The following is a 21,977-nucleotide window of genomic DNA, read 5'->3' on the forward strand; positions in this document are numbered from 1 at the left end:
GAGCTGGAGGAAATCTTAGACCATATGCTCAACCCCTTATACAAATGAGGGAAACAAACTTATAAAACGGCAATTTCTTGTCACGGGAGTTCAGTTAGCTGTGAAAACTATACTGACGGTCATAAAGTTTCTTATTTTAGCAGTGCAAAGAGTTGCCTTTTCAACACATCTGCAGATGACACAGAGTAGGGTGGAGAACACAGATGTTGGGCAAAAGACTCAGAATCAGGAAAGGCTCCGAGAGCCTGAAACAATGGATCACACTGGAATATATCCAACCACGTAAAATTTACGTCAACACAATGTCCCACACTCCAGTGAAAAACAGCCGTGTAAGAAGGGGAGGAAAAGACTTGGTATCAGCATGTGACACAGGAGATTCACAGCTCACAGACTTTGAGTAGGTATCCTCAGCCTAAGTCAAGAGTGTGAGTGCACACCCGGTGTGCTTTATCAGTTTTTTTTTTTTTTTAAGATTTTTTTTATTTATTTGACAGAGAACGAGAGCACAAGCAGGGGGAGTAGCAGGCAGAGGGAGAGGGAGAAGCAGGCTCCCCGCGGAGCAGGGAGCCCGATGCGGGGCTCGATCCCAGGACCCTGGGACCATGACCTGAGCCGAAGGCAGACACTTAACTGACTGAGCCACCCAGGCGCCCCTGTGTTTTATCAGTTGTATAGCACGTGCAGAGGGGCTAGAGGGACAAGATTTTGCTTTGTCCTTCACGGCTCGGGTGGTACCTGGAGCTTTGTTTGGCTGGATTTCACATTCACTAGGCCTATGGAAAAATGAGATCAATCAGGGAGAAGCATCAGGATGGGGAAGGACTTGGAACCGTGTCACATAAAGCAACAGCAGAAGAAGCTATGGCTACTTAGCCTATAGGAAAAAAAGTCTTGGAGGGTATGTGATAAAAGCTGTCCCTCGATAAGACAACTAGTCAAGGAAGAGGAATGAAACTGTCCTGCGTGGCCTCAGGAGACAGAAACAGCATTCTCTGGCAGAACTCCTGAAAGACAGACTTCAGAGAATTCTAAAAAATGAAAGCCATTCAGAGATGGATGATAGCTAAATAAAATTTGAGCTAACATTTTACTGAATCCTTATTTCGTGCCAACTTCTGTGCTAAGGATTTTTTGTACCTCATTTTGTCTTCCTAATGACGCTGTATTAGGTACATTATCATCCTCAATTTAAATATGGGACAGCTACAGCATAGAAAGCTTGAATAACTTGTCCAAGAGTGCACATCTGGCTAGCCCACGTGGCTGCCTGGATTCAAATTCAGGCTCTCTGCTAAGCCGGGTGCTCAACCCCTCGAGCACACTGCTTTGGGCTGCTTTGAAAAATGTTAAAGTTTCCTGCCACCAGAAGGATCCCAGTGTAGGTAGATAGGCTGTTAAACATAACCTTAATGTGCTCGTCCAGTGAGGAGAACCTGAGGCTTTGTGCTTTGTCAAAACAGGAGAGCCACCTTTTGAGAATGTCTAGCTACACTAATGTAAGGAAACACACAGACGGTTTTTGCATAAACAAGAGAAAATGACTCTATGGACATTGTGAAAACGTCCTGGGGTTCTTCCTAAGCACCACTGTCAGCTAAGGAGTCACTGCTCTCTTGGGACACAGAGGACATAGTTCAGGGTGGAGTTGGGGCTTCCGAGAAGAGGAACAGGACGTTTGCCTACGTATCTGAGGATACTAGCCCAGCCGAGATGAATGAAGGACAGCGACTGAGGGAAGACTTGGTCTAGGCGAGTTCAGGGGTTAGTGTGTATGCTCGGATTCCAAAGGCAGAGCCACAGGAGAAGCAATATGAACATAGTGGACAAGACCTGGGCTTGAGTCCCACAACAGGGATAAGACCTCGAGGCGGTCTATAAGCATGATGGGCCCTGAGCTGGCCCGCTGTCCTACACACCTGGCCGGGGAAAGGTTGTGCTGTTGGTCCTCAGAGAACAGAAGGGGATCATGGATGATGTGCTCCCTACACCTAGAGCCCTGGGGAAATTAGGGCCCTGGGAAAGGGGCTGACACGTCTTCCACAGTCCCACCGACAGCATGAAACACTGGTATGTGATTTATCCCTCCTGGGGGGACAGAGGATGGTGATCAGAGCACTGTCAGGGGTTTCTCGGACTCCTTCACTTACAAAGAAGACAGGAGGTCTGAACAAGTGACAGAGGGGATGTGGCAGTCAAGGACAGCAAGAAAATTGCCCAAAGGACCAGAAAAGGGGATCCGTAAGCACTCGGGGACTGAGCAAGGTACCATCCCATCATCTGCATGCCTGACTAGTCATTAGGAGAGCACAGAACCCAGAGTTAACATACTTAAAAGGTCACTTTTCCCACAAGTTGGGTGAAACAATTTGCCCCAGTTTACCTAAAGGAATAACCCTTAAGATTCTGCTATTCAGTTTAAAAGGAAAAAAAGTGTCTTTTATTGTGGTACACCTTACACTCACATTTAAAGATACTACTTTTTCATTTAATCCATCTGCATGCATATTACCTCATCTTATAGATGAAGTAGCTGAGGCTCAGAAGTGTTGATAAACTTCCCCGAAGTTAATGATAGGAGGAGGATTTGAACCCAGAACTGAAGACTTCAAACTCTGAGCTTCCTTCTACCATGCTGCCTCAACATCAGGGAAATTTCAAAGTCCAGAAAAAAATCAGAACTAAACAGGACAAGCTCTATTTACTTCTTTGGCTAATAGGTAAAGGCAAGTGCCACTTGGCTTTGTCAGAAAATTCATACTCATGTGACCGTTATCCCAAGATATTTGCATTTTAATATTGGACTCTTGGAGTGGGGGAGGGAGCTAAAACTAGAGGAAATGAGTGATATGGGAAGTAACTCATGCTGTCAATTAGAGGGGAAGGCAAGGGAGGCTGGCCATGCGATCACCTCTGAGGTTGCTTGATAATCAATTTTCAAGTCTACTTCTGCAAAAGCAGCTGGGAGTAAGGTACTCAGCCAGATATTCTTTAAGAAACAGGCTGTCCTCTGGCAGAGCCAAAGTAGGTGACCTTCTAGGACATCCAGAGGAAAAGAGGCAACTGATACCACATCCAGAGCTGTCTGCAGGGTGAACACCCGGATTTAATTCAGTGATAATGAGTAATGATGATATTTTGCTGGTCTTTGGAATTTATAATGACCCTACGGGAAACAGCTGTCCTCAAATGCCATCTATCTTTCCGTGGGTGCTAAAAACTCACTGACTCCCACCTCCCCAAACCGTCTCCAATTTCTGTGTTGAAAGCCAACAGATAAGTAAAAACTTTAAAAAGTGAGCTAGCAGCTTCACATCATGAATGTTTTATCACCTTCAGAAGTTCATATATGAGGCCAAATCATCACAGGATTTATTTTTAAAAAGTGAAAGTTATAAGGCATTTGAGCAAAATGGATGCAGTCAATGAACAGGTGTTTCCTACACATACAATAAAGACTCCATTCTTCCAGGGGGCATATTACTTCTAGCCAGAGGGTCAGAGTGGGTTTAAAAGGTTACTTGTTTGTTACATGCTTGATGTGGGTTCAAATACCGGGGCCAATCCTTGAATTAAAGAAAACTATGCTGAGACACAGAAATCAAATGGGAGAACTATAAGAATTACAAGAGTTACACACTTTCAAGTTGTTAACATTGAGATTTTTTTTAAAATGCTCTTATCTTGGGTGTTAAAAAAATAAAAAGACGACCTATGGATTAGTTAACTCTGCCTAAAAGTCATTAAATGGCCTCGCACAGGAGTGCTGATTTAAAAATAAGATATGCTAGGGCGCCTGGGTGGCTCAGTGGTTAAGCGTCTGCCATCGGCTCAGGTCATGATCCCAGGTTCCTGGGATCGAGTCCCACATCGGGCTCCCTGCTCCGCGGGAAGCCTGCTTCTCCCTCTCCCACTACCCCTGCTTGTGTTCCTGCTCTCACTACCTCTCTCTGTCAAATAAATAAAATCTTAAAAAAAAAAAAAAGATATGCTAATCTGTGTACTCATAGTAGAATAAATGAAAACAAGAGATGATGCAAAATAGGTGAGTCTATCCTGGGCTGTGTCATTTCTTGGTTTATCAGTATTAGTAATTATGTGTAATTTCAAAATAAAATGATTCCTTTAGCAGATAGCACACAATTCTCCGCAGGCCACGAATGGAAAACTTAGACTAGTTCCATGACTATTATCTTGTCTTACCGTCACTTCAGCAGGGGCCCTCTTTGGGTTTTAAGCCTTTGTACTCACGTGTGGAGTCCACAGTTGCAGAGATTCAGGCAAAGGCCACAGTTCAAGCCCATGGGTGCTGTCCAACAGGGATTCAGGGTGAAATTATAATTCTCTTTGCCCTCCAGGAGCCCACATGCTAGTGAGAGCTGACAGGATACTCGTTTTCCCACGGAACTTAAATCCCAGATGAAGGAAATGTGAATTCACAAAACCACATTTTGGAGGATAAATACACTGTACTGGGTCACCGCCCTAGGTTGCCATGTGAGATTTGCTTCTTATTCTTTAGAAAGGATTAATATATACTTTCTGCTATGAAATTAGCTCCAGTGCTGAGATACACAAACTTGCTACCATAACTGAAATCACCCTGACCTGAGACACACGGAGACTTCTGAAGTCTTCCTCTCCTTCCGCGGCATCCTTACAGGTGCCTCCTGAATGACTCGTAAGCCCGAGGGATACAGGGAAGGGGAGGGGCATGGCAAGTGTCTGCAGGCTTAAAGAGTGGTAGACCGCAGTGATGACTGTATTTCTTTCATCCCCCTAATAAATCCTACTCCATTTACTACTTCCTTTGAACCTTTTCTCTGTACTTTTCCTGGTGTCATGATGCAAATGAACCTTCCAGAGAAAAGTGGGCTTCTTTATGAATGGCTGGTGTGGGGAACTAGTTTGGCTATATGCAGGTTTGTGGCTCATTGCAACGTGATTCATCTCAGCTGGTTATGTGCAGACAGCAGCTGGTGGCAGGTACCCAAGTAAGTTAAAAGGGACTGCTGCCTGCTGAGAGAGCAGAAGGATTGCTTTTAAAGACTCCCTGAAGCACAGCCTCCAGCAGCAGAAGGGCATGGGCAGGGGGGCAGAGAAAACAGTAGCAGCTGACAGCCTCACTGAAAAGCAGTTGGAGAAAACATAAATTGGCCATTCAGAGTGAAGGTTTGGGGACCAAATGGGAATCTAGGAGGTGGAGTGACAAATGGTGACAAGCTATGTGGACAACCTCAAAGGAGAGGCTGAGTGAGAAGAGACCCACCCTTTAGGCCCTCCGTGCAAAGTCAAAGATGAGACACCAGCACGGAGGCAACCCTTGGCCAGCTGGAACCCTGAAGCCCTGGTTCTGTAAATGATTACAGACCGGGGTACAATACTTTGCCTCCTCCCTCACATCTCCACTTTGGCAAATGGAAAGCAATCCTGAGCACACATTAATCACGTTTAGAGCCTAAAACATCCTAAGATTAATATAAGATGATGAGCTGATTCATTCTAACCAACGCATTACGTGGAAAGAGAGGCAAACATTGCCCCGCACAAATGGAAGGAAAAGGATGATGCCACACTGAATGTTTGGTATCCCAAGTCAGAAGCAATGAGGATGCAGATAAATCAGCAAAAAGAAACATGGTGGGGAAGAGGGATAAGAGACCTTTTGCCGCTCTCCATCTCTCTAGCGATGAGAAGAAGCAAAGCAGCTGGTAAGTATAATATGAGGATCGCTAGTGGGGAAAAAAAAAACAGTCTAGAAGTTTTAAAGTAAAATGGCCCATCGTCCTTAAGTCACACAACTCACTGAAAGAATGTCCACTCTCAGATACCCCTGCAGTCTGAGGGGGTATTGCAGCTGTGTGTGATGCATATGCATCTGAGGTACATGTCTGTCTATCCGTGTGTCTGAGAATAAGTGAAGGAGGGTATCAGAGTGACAGGAGAGAAGGAAGAACAAAGAATTCTTTTCAAGCTCTTTGAAAACTGGCATTTTGTAACAGGTGAATTTAGGATAAAGAAATTAATTTTTAAACAGACCAAACTTTAATCTGTTCACTCTACATTTATTACTCCTAGCATGTACCTTACTAAAAATATTTTTTTTAAATGTTTTTTTTGGAATTGCAGGCTGATCTAGCTGAAGATTCACATAAGATTACCAGATATTTTTTAAAATATTTTCTCCAAAAATGTATTAATAGTGAATTTACCAAATTTACATCTGGCTGGCAACAAGAGGTTGCAATGTTACATAACTGCTATATCATTATTATATTCAATATGTACTTACTAAAAGTATTATAATTACTTAATAACAAGCATAATTTAGATTCTTTCTGATGATCCATGAAGCTTTTACACCTTTGTGACAAGGCCCTTGGGATCAGTTTTAGGGCACTGAGAATGGGGGCAAGGCCGTAAGTGGGGTCTGCCCTCAAGAATTTATATTTATTGGGCGCCTGGGTGGCTCAGTTGGTTAAGCGACTGCCTTCGGCTCAGGTCATGATCCTGGAGTCCCGGGATCGAGTCCCACATCGGGCTCCCTGCTCGGCAGAGAGTCTGCTTCTCCCTCTGACCCTCTTCCCTCTCGTGCTTTCTATCTCTCATTCTCTCTCTCTCTCAAATAAATAAATAAAATCTTAAAAAAAAAAAGAATTTATATTCATCTCAGAAAATACCCAGACATTGCATTTGGGGGAGAAAATCTGTTTGTTTTCTTATTTGTCTCTCTCTCTCATAAAACTAGACTGCAGGGGGATTTTTGGTTATTTGGATTTCTGAGGAATCCATTTTATCATTATGGACTTAGAAACATCTGTACTTCATAGGCCGTTTGCCTGTAGTTTGTTTTCGTTTTAAGCTGGAATTACCTAGAGTTACTTCCCCTCAGTTACTACACTGTATAGGAGACAGTCTCCTCTAAATGAATTCATGATCATCTCAGTATTTTATGAGATTATGAAAACCAATTTGACTTTGACCCTAGGCACATAAAAATAAAAAAAAAAATGATGCCACAAGAAAGGACGTTTTTTGTGTTTCTAAGAAAGTTCCCGTGGCTGTTGACTACAAATGAGACACAAGTGAAGGAAAAGCCTCTGTCCTGAGAAAGAAGATCCAAAATTTCCAGACTGATCATGTTCCTTGTGATTTTAAAGATTTTATTTATTTGAGAGAGAGAGAGAGAGAGAGAGTGCAAGCAAGTGGAGGGGCAAAGGGAGAGGAAAAGAGAATCTTAATCAGGCTCCAAACCCAGCAAGGAGCCCGACATGGGGTTCAATCTCAGGACCCTGAGATCATGACCTGAGCCAAAATTAAGAGTCGGATGCTTAACCACCTGAGCCATCCAGGTGTCCCCCTTGTAATTTTAAAAGTATTTCTTCTTTCTCCTTTGCTATGTTGAGATACTGTCCTCAACAAACAAACAATAGACAAATTCTACAAACGTACATCTTTTTTTAAAAGCACAGTGGAAACTTGCTTTCTAGAAGACCCCACTCCATTGTATTCGTTGAATACTTATGAACACTGAACTCTGAAAGAGAGGTTGCACTTATTCTTGGTGTGCTATAACTAATGAGCTCCAATCAGGAAACCAGGAATGCTACTGAGCATGCGGAGGATGTTTACATTTTCAAAGTTACATTCACAAATAAAAGCAAAGACATTTTAGATAGTTCTGAAAGGGAGTGATTATCCAAACTAATACTGTAGAGATCCTTGCACCCATGGTAGCTTGCATTTATAATCTCTCCTCCCACGTTCAAATCTGAAAATCCCTGATTCATTGTAGCACTTGGTCACACTGCTTTGGTAATAAAGTAAAACTGTATATTTCTCACTCCGAAAGTAGCAAGGCTCTAGGGTTGGGGCTGCTTTGAATGCTAATGAATTAGATCACCCTCAGAAGGCTGCCATGAGAAATCAGACAAAGTGGATTCCTTACAACACTTCATAGTGTGAGAGTGACCGTATTCCTGACTCAGCTGCTAAAGGTAATACCTATCCATATAACAAGGGCACTTTTCTGGACCCCATTCTGGAGCCACGTTTTTGTTTTGTTTTGTTTTTTTCCTCCCCCAAGGCTATGGAACATTTTCTCCTGGCAAACTAGGAGAGTTTATAGAAGCTGTGGTTCTGAAACTGGGACTGCCCATCAATCATACTGCTTTTTGAATCACAGCTTCTAATTTTTATTCATGACACTCAGATATGTTACTTAGAAGCATCACATCTAGGACAGCTCAGACACCCACTGCGCAAAAAGAACCAAGATTTGGGGTTTTGTTTTCCAATTATACTCATGACATACTAAGCTTAATCATACTTTGTAGAGTAAGGATTAAAATGCTAATTGGCTGTAACTAAGCAAACTGAGGCCTTTTGATTAATCAAGCCAGCCAGCTTTCAGTTTCTGACATCAAAATTTATACTCTCCGTGAAAAAAAACAAGGCCACAGCTACGTAACATTAAACCAACACACAATTAACAACACTTTGTTCTAATTATCTATGGACACAATTAATGTTGGCTCTACGGTTCATTTTTCTTCTTTGATGGCTCTTAGTATATTTATGGAGATTAGTCCTTGATGCATTGGCCTTCTCTAAGATCTGGGGTTTCCTTACAAGCTCTCACAGAAATCTGAGTAGGGCCAAGTAACACATTTATGCAGATTAATTCCTGACATACTGGCTTTTTTTTTTCTAACATCTGAGGTGTTTCCAACAAGCATCCACCCAAATCTGGCCCCGCAATGCACTGCAGTGACAGGTGTCCTCACACGTGAGCCCTCTACCTCCCACTGAGGACGTTTCCTTTCTCTCCGCAGTTGGTCATAACCGATAAAAGGTTATGTCTTGATTGAACAAGCTTCCAGGAGCTGGAAGGCCAAAAGGGCTGCTGTAAAACAGCGCTGTGGACGCTAACAAAACCCAAGGTAAGAGGACTCCTCCGCTGCCTGTGATGGGGGAGAGTAAACTGAAGACAAGTTCAGTTCCCGTACATCAATAGTAAAGAGACAGGTGGAAAGACAAGGAGCGCTGATCAAAGGCTTTCGGTGATTGGTACAACTTCAATTTATGGCAAGCACGTATTTTCCTACACTCAGGTCAGTGGGGGCCTAAGTTTTCAAGGCCATAAATATTCTCCCCGTGACTCAGAACTGTTTGCACTGCCCCTTGGTGTGTTTGTTTGGCCATGTTATTTTATGCTGTGAAGACGGGCTGAAACACCACGGGGGGCTGCAGCATCGGGGTACTGTGGGGGCTCGAGGGGCTGTTAGTTACAAACATCTGTAGACAGACTAGAGGTTTGAATTGACAATGCCGTAAATTCAAAAGAAAGAAGAAGAAATAATGTTAGCTTTATTTAATATATATGTGTTGGGTAGATGGGTAGCTCCACACACTTGCACACATAGGACAGGCTAAGGCTTTGAGTCTAATTTCTGGTCATAAGTACCCCAGGCTTCAGGGAGGCCCACTTGCTGGTGGCTCCTTGAGACGGGTTCAGGCTTTGTCGCTTTTTACCCAGACAACTCCCTCCGCCTCTCCTCTTATTGTTTGCCTAGAAAATTTGCACGAAGCCTCCCAGACTTGGTTCAAATAGCACCTTCTTATTTCCATGCCTTCTCTAAAAAGATTCCAGTCAGGCACTTCTACCTCGGTGTTTCATGGACCCTTGTACACAATTTTTAACATTTTTTGAAATTGTAATATGCATTATGTTCATTATTTCAATTAGCATATTTTTGTCTGCCTTCCAACAACCTGAGTGTCTCAAGGACAGAGAAAATGTTCCATGGATCTTTTATAAGTCCGGCATCCAGTGGCAGCCCAGGCCTAGAGATGCCAAAGAAGGGACAGAGGAAGGAGTGAGAGAGTGAAAAAGAGAAAAGGGAGAAGGAGGGGGAAGAAGGAGGAGGAGATGGAGGAGGAGGAGGTGGAGGAGGAGAAGAAGAGGGGGAAGTTAGAAGAAGAAAGAAGATGCTGCAGAAGTAAAGGGCAAGACTAAGTAGCAACCTACCTTCCTGAGTGATATGAAAGCATTTCTGACATTGAAATAACCAAAATATTAGAACTTTGCCAAAGCATGGAATTGATAGGATTGTCAGTTGAGATGCTCTACCCTCCAACGGCCAGGATGTGAACACACACATATGACATCCCTCTCCGGAGCCTAGGAGTTCTTGTGGACCTTACTAGAAAGAGAAACAGTCCTCTCCCTGGTGTTGCTGATTCGGTGGTACGCTAACCTGGAAGCCTCTGGCTGCCATTTTTGCCAACATGTTAAGAGAGCCTGCATCAGAGAGCCTGAAACCCACTTAGAGAGCAAAGCTGAGAGATGCAAACAGCACCCTGACCTGTTCTGAACCTCTGCATGCACTTGGCCTCCATCCATTGTTACACCTCCATTTCTAGTTCCACAAACACGCTTTTGCTTACATCAGCCTAACTAAAGCCTCTGTAACTTGCAATTGAAAGAACAATCACGAACAGAGTTCCCTGAAAGAGCAACAGGATGGCCTGCACTGTAAAGTCTTCCAAGGATTCAGGTCTCTAAAACTTTCAGCAGCCCATGGACCTTCTGCTCATTTTATCCTATACTGAGCAACAAGGGTGGTGCCTTAAAGGGCGGGTTGGATGCTTTTCCCTAGAGGTGCTGATCCTTCTGGAGTCTCTTCTGGAGTTCTTCATTTTAGAGAGCCACTTATTCTTAACTAACTATGAAGAAATCTAATGGCCTACTTGCATAACTTTTTTTAAAAGAATGGGCATGTTTTAATATTCTATTAAAATGTATGTGTAAAAGGTTTATGTATCAAGATTCTCATCACAACATTGTAATAATGAAAATATGTCAATGACCTAAGTATCCAAAGGAAAGATATTAAATAAATGGTACTCTGCATTCATTTGATAAATTTCTGCACAGCCGTTACATCATATTTTAAGAACTACTGAATAAGATGGAAAAACAGTACTGATATATTACATGAAAGAGCAAACTATAAACAGTATAAAGTGATATTTTATAATTTCCTAATTTGATTAAGTACAACAGGAAAAAAAATGGAAATAGACATGCCAAAATGTCAACAGCAGATATTTCTGAGTGGTATAATTACAATTTCTCTATTGCCTTATATTTTCCTAACTTCTTATGATGTGATAGCTACTTTTATAATGAGAAAATTGCTAGTTTAAAGTTATATATTGACATAGGAATTTCTTTTTTAACTTCAAGCCCCTTTGCCAAAGAGGAGTTTTTGTCTCTAATCCTAGTTTAGTGATTGTTGCTAGGTGACCCAGAGTTGGATACAAATTAATCAGGAGAAAGATATACACTAGATGCTTCAAGACAGGGATGTCTGGAGGTACCTGTCAGCAGACTGTCACAGAATTTAAAGATGAGAAGGAAACAATTAAGGATCGCTATTCAGACTACCACCAGCATGTTTCTTTATAACTTTTAAAATATCTTTTTATGGCATCTTAAGATAGGAGAGGATAAAAGTGAGAGGAAGGAGAAGATAAGAACTTAAAGCCAATTGGGAATGCTAAGAAATAAGACTTCCTCCCATCAGCAAAGAGCCAAAGCTAAGCCTGGGTGTATCATACCCACTGCCATGTGAGGGGGGCCATCAAGGTGGGGAGGAAGATGGTTGTGATTACAAGCTTTCCTCAGGCTCCAATGTTCCTGGCACTGGGCACGTGAGGGTGGGTGGGGCTTCTGCAATGGAGTTTGAAGATTCGGGGAAAGTTCTACCCAGTTCTACTGAACGGGACCTAAGGTGTTTGAAGAGCTTTTAATGTCACTCGAAGACTCTCATCTGTGGTTCTCAGTCCTGGCTGTGCATCTGAATCCCGCGCAGGGCTTTATGACAACACAGATGTTGATTCCATTTCAGACTTCAAGAGTTGGAGTTTCCCAGGTTGTCAGCTAGGCATCCGAAGTTTTAGAAGCTGTTTCTGCATGAGTTTCACCCCCTGCAGATTTCACTCCAACATTTCTATTTCTCTGTCCTGCAGCATGGCTTTTGTCCTTTCCACTGGACCACTTCCATCAGTACACTAGTGGGCCACCAACGGTCCCCTGCTTTTTGTTGTTAAGAGCTTCTCTTGTACTGTGTCCCTCTTTGGGCATGACTGTCTCCACGTCATCGCCACTTCACAGGAAGACTTCTCAAAAGAGCTGTCTGTATGTGTTGTCTCCACCCCCTTCTGTCGTACCTGCTCCGATCAGAAGCTGCTGTCGTCAAGCTTTTCGCTATCCCCATCCCTTGCCAGAGCCAGTGATGGATTCTGTGCTTTACCTTTCTTATTCTGTGGGTGGTACTGACAAGGCTGCCCTTGAAATACTTTCTTTAGACTTCTATGACACCCCACCTCGCTGGTTTCCCTCCCACCTCACCAAGACTATTTCCCAGGCTCACTGGCCGGCTCCCCTTCCTCTGCTGGACCTCTAGTGGCGGGGCACAGGGGTCTGTCCTCTGCCCTGTGATGGTCCACGTTTACACTTACTTCTGGCTTTACTAAGTCCCACAACGTGGAATGCCATCTATATGCTGATGACTCTGAAATCCATATCTCTTGCCCTGACCTTGGCCTTGGATAACCAAATGCCTACCAAACATCCTCATTTGAATGTTTAGTAGGAATCTCAACTTCACATGGACAAAATAAACTGACGATTGTACATTCCTTTCCCCAAGTCCCCTCTGCTCTGAGGCTGGCCTTTCTCAGAAATCTGCTGTAACTCAGTTGCTAAGGCCAAAAACCTAAAAGTCACTCTTGATTTCTCATTTTCTCATACATTCCTCATCCAATCCTTCAGTAATTCCAATAGGTTTTACTTCTACAACACATACTCAATTGATCATTTCTTATCAGCACAGCATAATGGAACCACAGTGGAGCTCAAATTCTGAGTCTCACACTTACTGACTACATAACCTTGGGCAACTTACCCAACTTTTGGGGGCTCAGTTTCCTCATCTATAAAATGGAGATAATCATATCTCCCCTCCCCCCACATGGTTATTACAGAGATTAAAATAGTGTGTGTATGTGTGCATGTATAGAAAGATAAACTGGAACAGTCCTTGAACATACTAAGCTCTATGTCAGGGCTTGCCACCACTGTCATCATCATTATTCCCCTCTAGCCCACTAGTCTAATGATATTATTATATATTATTATTTCCTGTTAGTCCTAGTTACCTGCTCTAGACTAGTCTACTAACAACTTCCATCTGGAATCTAAAAGAATCTCCTGCCTAGACTTCCTGTCCTGCTATTAGCCCACCAAACAGCAAGAGCTGTCTTTCTAAATAAAGCACAAGTCGGACCATGTTACTTCCCTAGTAAACAATCTCTAATGGCTTCCCTTTAAATGTACAATTATATTCAAAGTCTTTACTGTGACTGTGCGCTATAAGGCTTTAAAGGGTCTGACCCTTGTCTACCCCTCTGACTTTATCTTCTTCCCATTTTTTAACCTTATACTTGTGTTCCAGGGCAAATTTCTTTCTTCTGTTCCTCTAACTTGCCAACATTTCCACCATATATCTAGGCTTCCCCACTTGCAGTTTCTCCTTGTCCTTTGTCCAGATTTTCATACAGCTGTCTCCCTTGTGTTATTTATTCATTTTCAAAGATTTTATTCATTTACTCGAGAGAGAAAGAGAGAGACAGTGCCCAGGAAGAGGAGCTGGGGTGCGGAGGGGCAGAGGGAAAGGGAGAAGCAGACTCCCCCCATGAGCAGGGAACCTGACTTTGGGCTCGACCTCAGGACCCCAAGACCATGACCAGAGCAGAAGGAAGATTCTTAACCAACTGAGCCACACAGGTGCCCCTCCCTTGTGTTATTTATACTGCACCCAAATGGCCTGGTAATCAGCTACCATTGTAGGTAAATAAGTCTCTCATTTCTACCCCCTACTCTCTTGGTGACTATATCACCTGGATTTTCTTATTCAGAGGCACTCATTTGTCTATTTGTTTGTTTGCTTGCTTATTTATTATTTAAGTGTGTAGTTTCTGTCTCTGTTCAACTGGGGTTTTGGAACATGAGAATTGATCTGCTCCTAGTATTTGGCCCATAGAAAGTATTCAATAAATATCTATTTGACTATGAACTCAACATATAATTGTGATGTGCAGATGGCTTTGAGAATTACTATTTTAAACTACCTCATTTTAAATAGGAATTACTGATTAACAAAAATGCTTATGCTTAGCACTTTAATTGTCATACTTTCATGGAAAGGTATAACTAAGTAGAAAATGCTGTTACTCACTTTAGCACATTTAATTGCCATGTTTTTCTGCACAAAATAAATCTTTTGTATAAGAAGCCAAGTTCCTCTGACCTTGAGGCTATAGCCAAGGCATGAGCACTTACCTGAAGGCTCAGAACTCCCAGGTTGTCTCAGGCCTGCTCTCCCCCTGGCTAGAGTCTGGGAATCAGAGATGCCGTGGGAGTTGAGACTGAGCAAAGGGCATGTCCAGCTTGATTTCTAGTCAGGTGTGAAGCTGGTCAATGAGTGATTAGAAAGGGCAGGTGGGAATGTACAGAGGGAGGCCTGAGACAAGCAAATCATGTATTTTAAGGAACATGCCCATAAGCAAACCCAGGGCCTGAGGCCAAAATCCAGGGCAGACACAAGGGAACAAGGAAGACACAAGGTCAAGTCAATGGACTGTGGAGGTCAAGTATGGGAAAATCCCTTGACTCAGTGGTCGTGGATGGGGTAGGAAAGAGGGGTGGTCATTTGATAGAGACTGTGACAGGGCAGTGCTGTTGAAAATACTGAGTTTGATCCTAAGCTGAATAAGCAGCCTCTTAAACCCAAGTCTTGAAAATGAGAATTTTTTAGAAAACATAGAAAACACTACACCTGGCACTTAAAAGCAACAGAAAATGTGCAAGTGGCATCTTTATCACCCGTGTCACTCTTATGGCACAGATATAAAGTACAGTAAACAGTTCCTCCACCAGACACCAGGACCCTAAACAAATCTTACAATTTAGGCCCAGGGAGAGCAGTTGCTAATTGCTCAGACAAAAGAGAGAGGAGGGTGGGGAGAGATGGAGAGAGAGAGAATATTAATTATTATTTTGCTTGCTGGCCCTGGAGCTCTTTTTGGAGGGTAAATGTTTTATTTAGCAAAATACCTTGATGAGCCCTGGGACGGTATGGAATGAGGCCATGAGTGGAGCGCAGGGACCGAGTACAGAGCCCCGCATAACCCTGTGGGGGGAGACATAGCATGTGGGAAAGAGCTGGCCATATTCTCTTGCCAGGCTGGGAACTGAGTTGCAGAAACGGGCAAGGGAGAAATGCCCTGCAGCTGAAGGACTTGGAGGAAACAGCTAACTGAAGATCAAGTTCAAATGGATAGTAGTGAGAATTGTGGGTAAGGAGAGAGTTTACTTAATACTGAGCAAAGACTTCTAGGAAACAAGCAGTGACACTGACCAGAAGAAATTAATTTAGAAAATAAAATGTTTTTGTGAATTAAAATTGCGGGGATTAATGGCACTTAGAGATATCATCTATTGCATCCAACTATTGCTGGACACAAGAGTTGTTGCCTGAAGTATAAAGATCTCTGTGAAAGAAAAAAAAAATACCGCTTCTCTTTTACTCAGTGAGGGGTTAAGAAACATTTCCTGCCAAAGATATTTTTAAAATACCTCTTTGCTTGATTAAATGAAATGTCCTTCACAAAGTTGTCTCAGTGACAATTAGATGAACTAAGAGCCATAGTCACTGTAATTAGGAATAAAACTAACAATTTAAGTACACAGTTCTAGGGAAATAAGAAATTGTAGTAGCAACTAAATTTCTACTCTTAAATCCAGGTAATTCAAACTCTAGACGAAGCTATGACTTTCTCAAAGCTCTCAGACAGCAACCTCAGTCTCCCTTGAGAAGGCTTTCCCACCTTCCTCGGTGACCTTCTTAAAAACAACACAAGTGTGAGAAGCTCTGGGGAGACGGGAAGGATTCCTGGCTGTGTGCCCCATGGGGCTGCCAGACATTCCCTAAGTTGACTTCTCTTCTGCCCCATGTTTGGTATCACTTGCTCAACCTGTCTGTCCATCCTGTCACTCGTGTGTGAAGTAGCTCAGTTTTTCCACTCATAGTTCTTGTATTAATTGCTAAATCAAGAGAAATAGGAAAAAAATGATGTAACAAAGCCAGGAGCCTTGGAGTGGGTGCATGGAGGGAGCCATGTACCAGGTACCACTGCACAAATATTAATTCATGTCATCGGCATCAATGCCCTGGAAGATAGCTTACTATTAGGATTCCCCGTGTTTACAGTTGAGTAAACAGAAGCACAGAGCCTAGTGAACTGACCGAAGGTTTCAAAACTAGAAAGGAGAATTGGGATTCAAACAAAACCCTGGGAATCTGGCTCCAAAGTCCATAATCTGAACTTTTTTGCTTTACCTTTGCTGAGGAAATTAGTTTAGAAAGGGTGTGCTCACTATAGACAACATGGTGGACTGGAGGCAGAACTGCAGTAACCAAGCATAGAAAACAAGACCTCACTGGATCTTGTTTCTTCACATTTATTTTCAGGCTTCTGTCAACCCTATTGTTGAACTCTATATTTAGATGTTAGCTGAAGGTCCCTTGTACCTAGTTAAGATGAAATGGGCTCACCATAGTCAGGCTTAAAAGTAACTATGTCCCTGTTCGAGGTGCTAAGCCAACTTGTAGATAAAGCCACCTTCACTGAGTCTTTCAGCATGTGAGGTATTAATCGAGATCTAATAACTGGAATGTTCTCTGAGGACTGCTATAAACATTGAGGAATTAGCATGTGCAGTGATGCCAAAGGCCACTCAGTAAGAGACCAGTGGTTTCAGATTGTCCTGGAGGGTTGTGGTAGCTCCAGATCCTCCTTAAAGTGCCCTTAGCTCAGCTTCACTTCTACCTGTTTGTTTTACATGTCGAACTTCTGCACAGATTTTCTTTTTAAAGAAATGCTTAGACTACTTGAAAATTTGATTTTTTTTCTTGCAGTCATCTTTATATAGTACTGGATAGTTTTATTTATTCATTTGCTCAATTAGTCCTTATATTATGTATTGGGGAAAGCAAAGTGAAATACCACACAACACCTTTCCTCATGGAGCATGTAATTTTAGGAGTCCTGATCCAGTTTGAGGGCCGAACTGAATTTAAAATGAATTATTGTCCTATGTAGGCTTTCTAAAGCATTGCAATCAGAATCATGAGGTCAAGACTCTCAGGGCTACAAATTTTAACTTTTTGCTCATCAGTGACAAATGAATCACAATGGGAGATACTAGGATCCTATTCGTCTAGGAGAACTGAGAAAGGAAGCCTTATACTCACTCAAAACCGATGTCAATAAAAGAAGCAAAGCACTGTCATTTTTCTTTAAACATGTAAAAATTGTTTCATTTCTTACCTCTAGAGCCTTCAATCTTTCCAACAGGAATTTGGTGTTTTCTTTCCCCTCATCTGCACTGCTGCTTTCGCTCCTCGAGTCCTCATCCACCACCATGTGAAGACCTTCCAAAGTTCCCTTGTGTTTTCTCTCTTCCTCTGATAGTTTTTCCTGAAGCGAGAAAGAATTACTGTTTTCAATAATCTCCCCTGAAAAATAAGCAAGACTATAAGGCTGAAAAGTCTGGAACCTCTCTATTGCTTTTAATGTTCTTCTGGGGGCTGAGGTAGAGAAGATTTTGCTAAACAAATTCTCAGTGGTGTTATATTAGTAAAACACAATAGATAAATTAATGAATGCTGGCAAGACAAAGCCATTGGGTCAATACCTCTGAACGCCAAAGTCCTCTGCCCTGTTGGAGAAGTTGACCCAGGCAACAAAACCTTCGGTGGAATCATGGGGGTAATCCACTTTTATCTGCACCATGGAATTCAGCTATACTCTAAACTGGGGAAAAACAAATCAACCTTGATACCTTGATTTGTGAAGAGCTTAGCTTCCCAAAAGAGGATCATTCAAGTCACTGGACATGCAACTATTTAATTATTCTAAGGGAAAATAAAATATTAGGAAATACTGAAATGAGAGTGATTTCAGGATTCTAAGTTGAAACCAATTAGTTGCTTTGGCTTGATGACACCGCTCTTAAGGACCCTTTAGTTCCTTTTCTAACACTCCAGGATTTGTAGTAAAGCCTTGAGGCAGACAAAATGTCCTTGTCTTGTCTTTCTTCCCTGTGGGAAGCTCCTCACTCAACCTTATCTCTGGCAGCTTTTGGAAGCTGAGAAGTGTTAATTTGAGCCTTATGATTGCCTCTTGTTTTCAAGTGAAAAAGAAATGTCAAGAGAATATCATATGAAAAAAAAAAATCTCATCCATTCTGTACATATATTAAGACCCTTATGCGACAGAACCGGGTGACATCATTCCATCACACTATTGAATTCTAACCCAGACACTGCAGAAATCGTTGTCTTAATACAACTGGTTGGCAACCATGTGGGCTAAACTGGATTATCGGTGGTGAGAGACTTCTTTATATTTAGCATTAACTCAGGTCATTTGCCAAAAGGAAGCAAAAAAGCTAGGAATCTTCATCTCTAGGCCCTTAGAAAATCTACTCAGAGGGGGAAAAGTCGGTTTTTCCAACTGTGTTCACAAAAGTGCTTCTAAAAATGTTTAACTTATTTTTTGAAGGTAAATTATAAAGTATGTAAAAATAGGTCTTAATATGTATGTACATGTGTATTAATATGCACTGACAGATAGATACATACATACACCTGGAGACCACATAGTAACTTAACGCATGTTAATCTGTTTTATATAAATTTATATAAATTTCAAGCTATAATTTCTCCTGTCATCTCTCTATAGAAATGCACAATTGATTAGGAGGGTGACAGCCCTTTATGAAATCAGGCCTTGGCATGTCTAACCAGATATAACATGCAGATGTGTTCACTTCCATATCACGGATGATTTCAGCTCAGATAAATGTCATGCAAGTTTAAGGTGGACATCCTCAGGGCAGGACAAAAATCCAGGTCATGACAGTATTTTTATGGTTTTGATTCCTTAAGATCTGGTTACTTGTCATACTTTCATTTCATAATAAGGAACATGAAATTTGTAGAGTTGCCAAATGAAGATTTGAGACTGTAATTAAAACCTAAACTGGGACTACAAAGCAAGTTGTTTTTTAAAAAATATCATCTACATCTATTTTTCTGTATGAATTATGCTTTTTCACTGCTCTTTCAGCCAATTCCACTTGTATTTTCACTCTCTTCCTCCCTCCCTCTCTTCTAGTAATCAGGGCTCTACAGCTAATTAAAACAAACAAGAGCCACTGGTATGGCAAATGAGAAGCCAAAAGACTTCAGAGTAATACAGCCAGGTTCCAGATCTACCATTTATCGGCTTAGCAAATATCTTGGGCAAACTACTAAATTTCAGTAACTTTTGGTTTCTTTGTCTTCTGAATACCTAAGTAAGGTTAATGCCAACAAATATGGTATACACATATATACAATCAATTCTCATTATTTCTGGTAATTCTGTTCTATAAAGTTGCCATGAACACTGAATTAGCAAATACTGCTCCTAGGGGAAATACAGGGTTAGGTTCCTGTAGGCAACATTTCCGTCACTCATCAATACCCAATCTTGTTTTATGAGTGCCTATATTTAAAGACACATTATTTAATATATACTGTTAATTCATTAACATTGAACTAATAGCCTACAGTCCTGTAATGCATACCTGAACAAAGTTATCTAACACCTGTTTTCTCCATAAGGCACATCACAGCCTTCTTGCCCTTAAGAACACTAGACAGCATTTCAGCAATATGCTTGAAGGCCATTTTAAACACTGAAATCACTAACAGAAAGCACAAAATATGAAAAGCGTGGCACTAAATAGAACACAAAAGGACACTTGTTTACAGCAGGAGGTCAAAAACAAGAAATCAGAGTGGTGCCTTGTTTGACCTCAGCTGGGAACGTATGTGTCAGGTGACTCAAGGTTTTCACTACCCTGCGAATGTCCGTGATTTATCATCAAAGCACTACACAATTCGATTGTAAACAAATTTTAGGGAGTAGGTGAATTCAGAAATACAAAATCCAAAAATAGTGAGGATTGACTATACAGGCACACACACATATGCACATACACTTGAAGTGTCTAGGCACAGTGCCTAAATGTTATTATATAAAACAACTGGAAACAATTCAAGATGATATAGATTATATGTGAGCGTTTAGATTGCATAACATGCATGGGTGATTTTACATAGTTTGAAAAACGGGTGATCAGTGGGGGCTGTGGGATATGATTTCATGGAAATGTAACATGACTTATGCTTTGACACAGTAATACAACTTGACTAGTTAAAGAAACAAACAGTGGGATTTGGGGTTGAAGAGAAAACTGAAACAAAGGCTCCCAGGGAGGAATAAGTTTTGTCCTTATTGGTTTATGAGAAAACCAGTTTGATGACAGTACACACAAAGGAATACTGAGAGAGTAGTTGAGTACAGGATTGTACAGTAAAAGAGAAAAGATTCTGGGAAATGAGAAATAAAAATTCAGACACCATTCATTGATTTGTTCATCCTACAAAAGTTTATTGAGTGTGAACTCCTGGCCATTTGCTGTTCTGGGTGCTGAAGATAGGGCAAACAAGACACAATTCCTGTATTCTATAAGTTTATATTCTAATGATGGGAAACCTGCTAAACTCCAAGTCAAATCAGGAAGTTATGTAATTGTAGCTAGTGGTAAATGCTATGAAGAAAATAAAACAGCATGAAGCGATGGTCAGCGACATGTCTAAAGAAAATGTTAGATATGGGGATGTCAGCGTAAGGTGAATCAATGTAAGAAGAAGTGGCCATTTGAGCGGAGACCAAATGATGAGGAGGAAGCAGTCAAGCAATGGCCTGGGATAAAAGCATTCCCAAACAAGTTAGAGCAAAACCAGTGCCCAGAGGCAGGGCTAAGCTTTCCTTGCTGGTGAGCTGGGAGAGAGTCCGTGTAAGGGAGCAGAGTCACTGTAGGAGGAAGTCTAGCAGGAAATGTGACCAGAGAGAGAGAACTGGAATATGAAAGGTCTTGCAGGGCATGAAAAGAGGTTTGGACTCTATTCTAACTGCAGTAGAGAAGAATTGGAGGCTAATCAGGGAAGTGACAGGTTCTGGTTTACATTTTAGAAACATCATCCTGACTGCCATCATGGAGAATGGGCTGTGCAGAGAAGGAGCTAGGAGACCCGCAGGGACGCCTTTATATGAGAAGAAATAAAAATTAGGAATACTGTGAGGTTTTCAGACAAAGGCTTATCAAAACCAGTTCTCATACTGGATGGAAGGTCAGAAGCCCTGGCTTCAAAGCCCAGTTTTTACACCGTTGCACCTTGCTGGGCCAATCCTCCAACCTTTTTCGTTCTCAGTTCCCCCCAGATGTAAAAATGAAAGGGGCTGGACTAACTGCGCCTTCCATTGCTGAAGTTCTAACAATTCAATTACTCAAGACACCATTCTCAGGGAGGAAATGTCATCACTATGCTCCATGGTGACAGAGACGGCAGGAGAACAGAAAAAGAGCCTCTACATTTTGTAATAAGGGTATTAGTGGGGACTGGAGAGCTAAAGCATGATGATGACACCCCGCATTGTCAGTGGCTAAGCAGAAAGTGAAAAAAAGAGAAAATAGAGGCAATTTTCTTAGAGGCTTATTTGAAAGTCTGGCAGGGAAGGGAAGGCAATAGAAAGAAGCATAGCCAAAGGGCATTGCAGAGATAAGTGGAAACCTTTTTCAAGACCTAGAAGACTGAGTTGTTAGAGGAACTAAAGAGAAGAGGGGCAGCACAGGTGGGGATGCTTAAGAGGAGACCTCCAAAGCAGAGGGGGCAGAGGATGAAGGGCGCTGCTGGAGAAGGCAAGGTTTTTCAAATGCGGTCCCCTGAAAA

General features: G+C 41.9%; 1 protein-coding gene across 1 annotated transcript in view; it reads right to left on the bottom strand.

The window, feature by feature from the left end:
* The window catches only part of NCKAP5 (NCK associated protein 5), an 878,246-nt gene that overhangs the window by 261,415 nt on the left and 594,854 nt on the right, over nucleotides 1-21,977 (bottom strand). Inside the window, 1 exon segment of the mRNA XM_027590996.2 lies at nucleotides 17,461-17,610. Within this exon segment, the coding sequence (XP_027446797.2) occupies nucleotides 17,461-17,610 (150 nt within the window).

Source organism: Zalophus californianus, chromosome 3 (assembly GCF_009762305.2).
Source record: "Zalophus californianus isolate mZalCal1 chromosome 3, mZalCal1.pri.v2, whole genome shotgun sequence".
In the NCBI taxonomy this organism is placed as follows: domain Eukaryota; kingdom Metazoa; phylum Chordata; class Mammalia; order Carnivora; family Otariidae; genus Zalophus; species Zalophus californianus.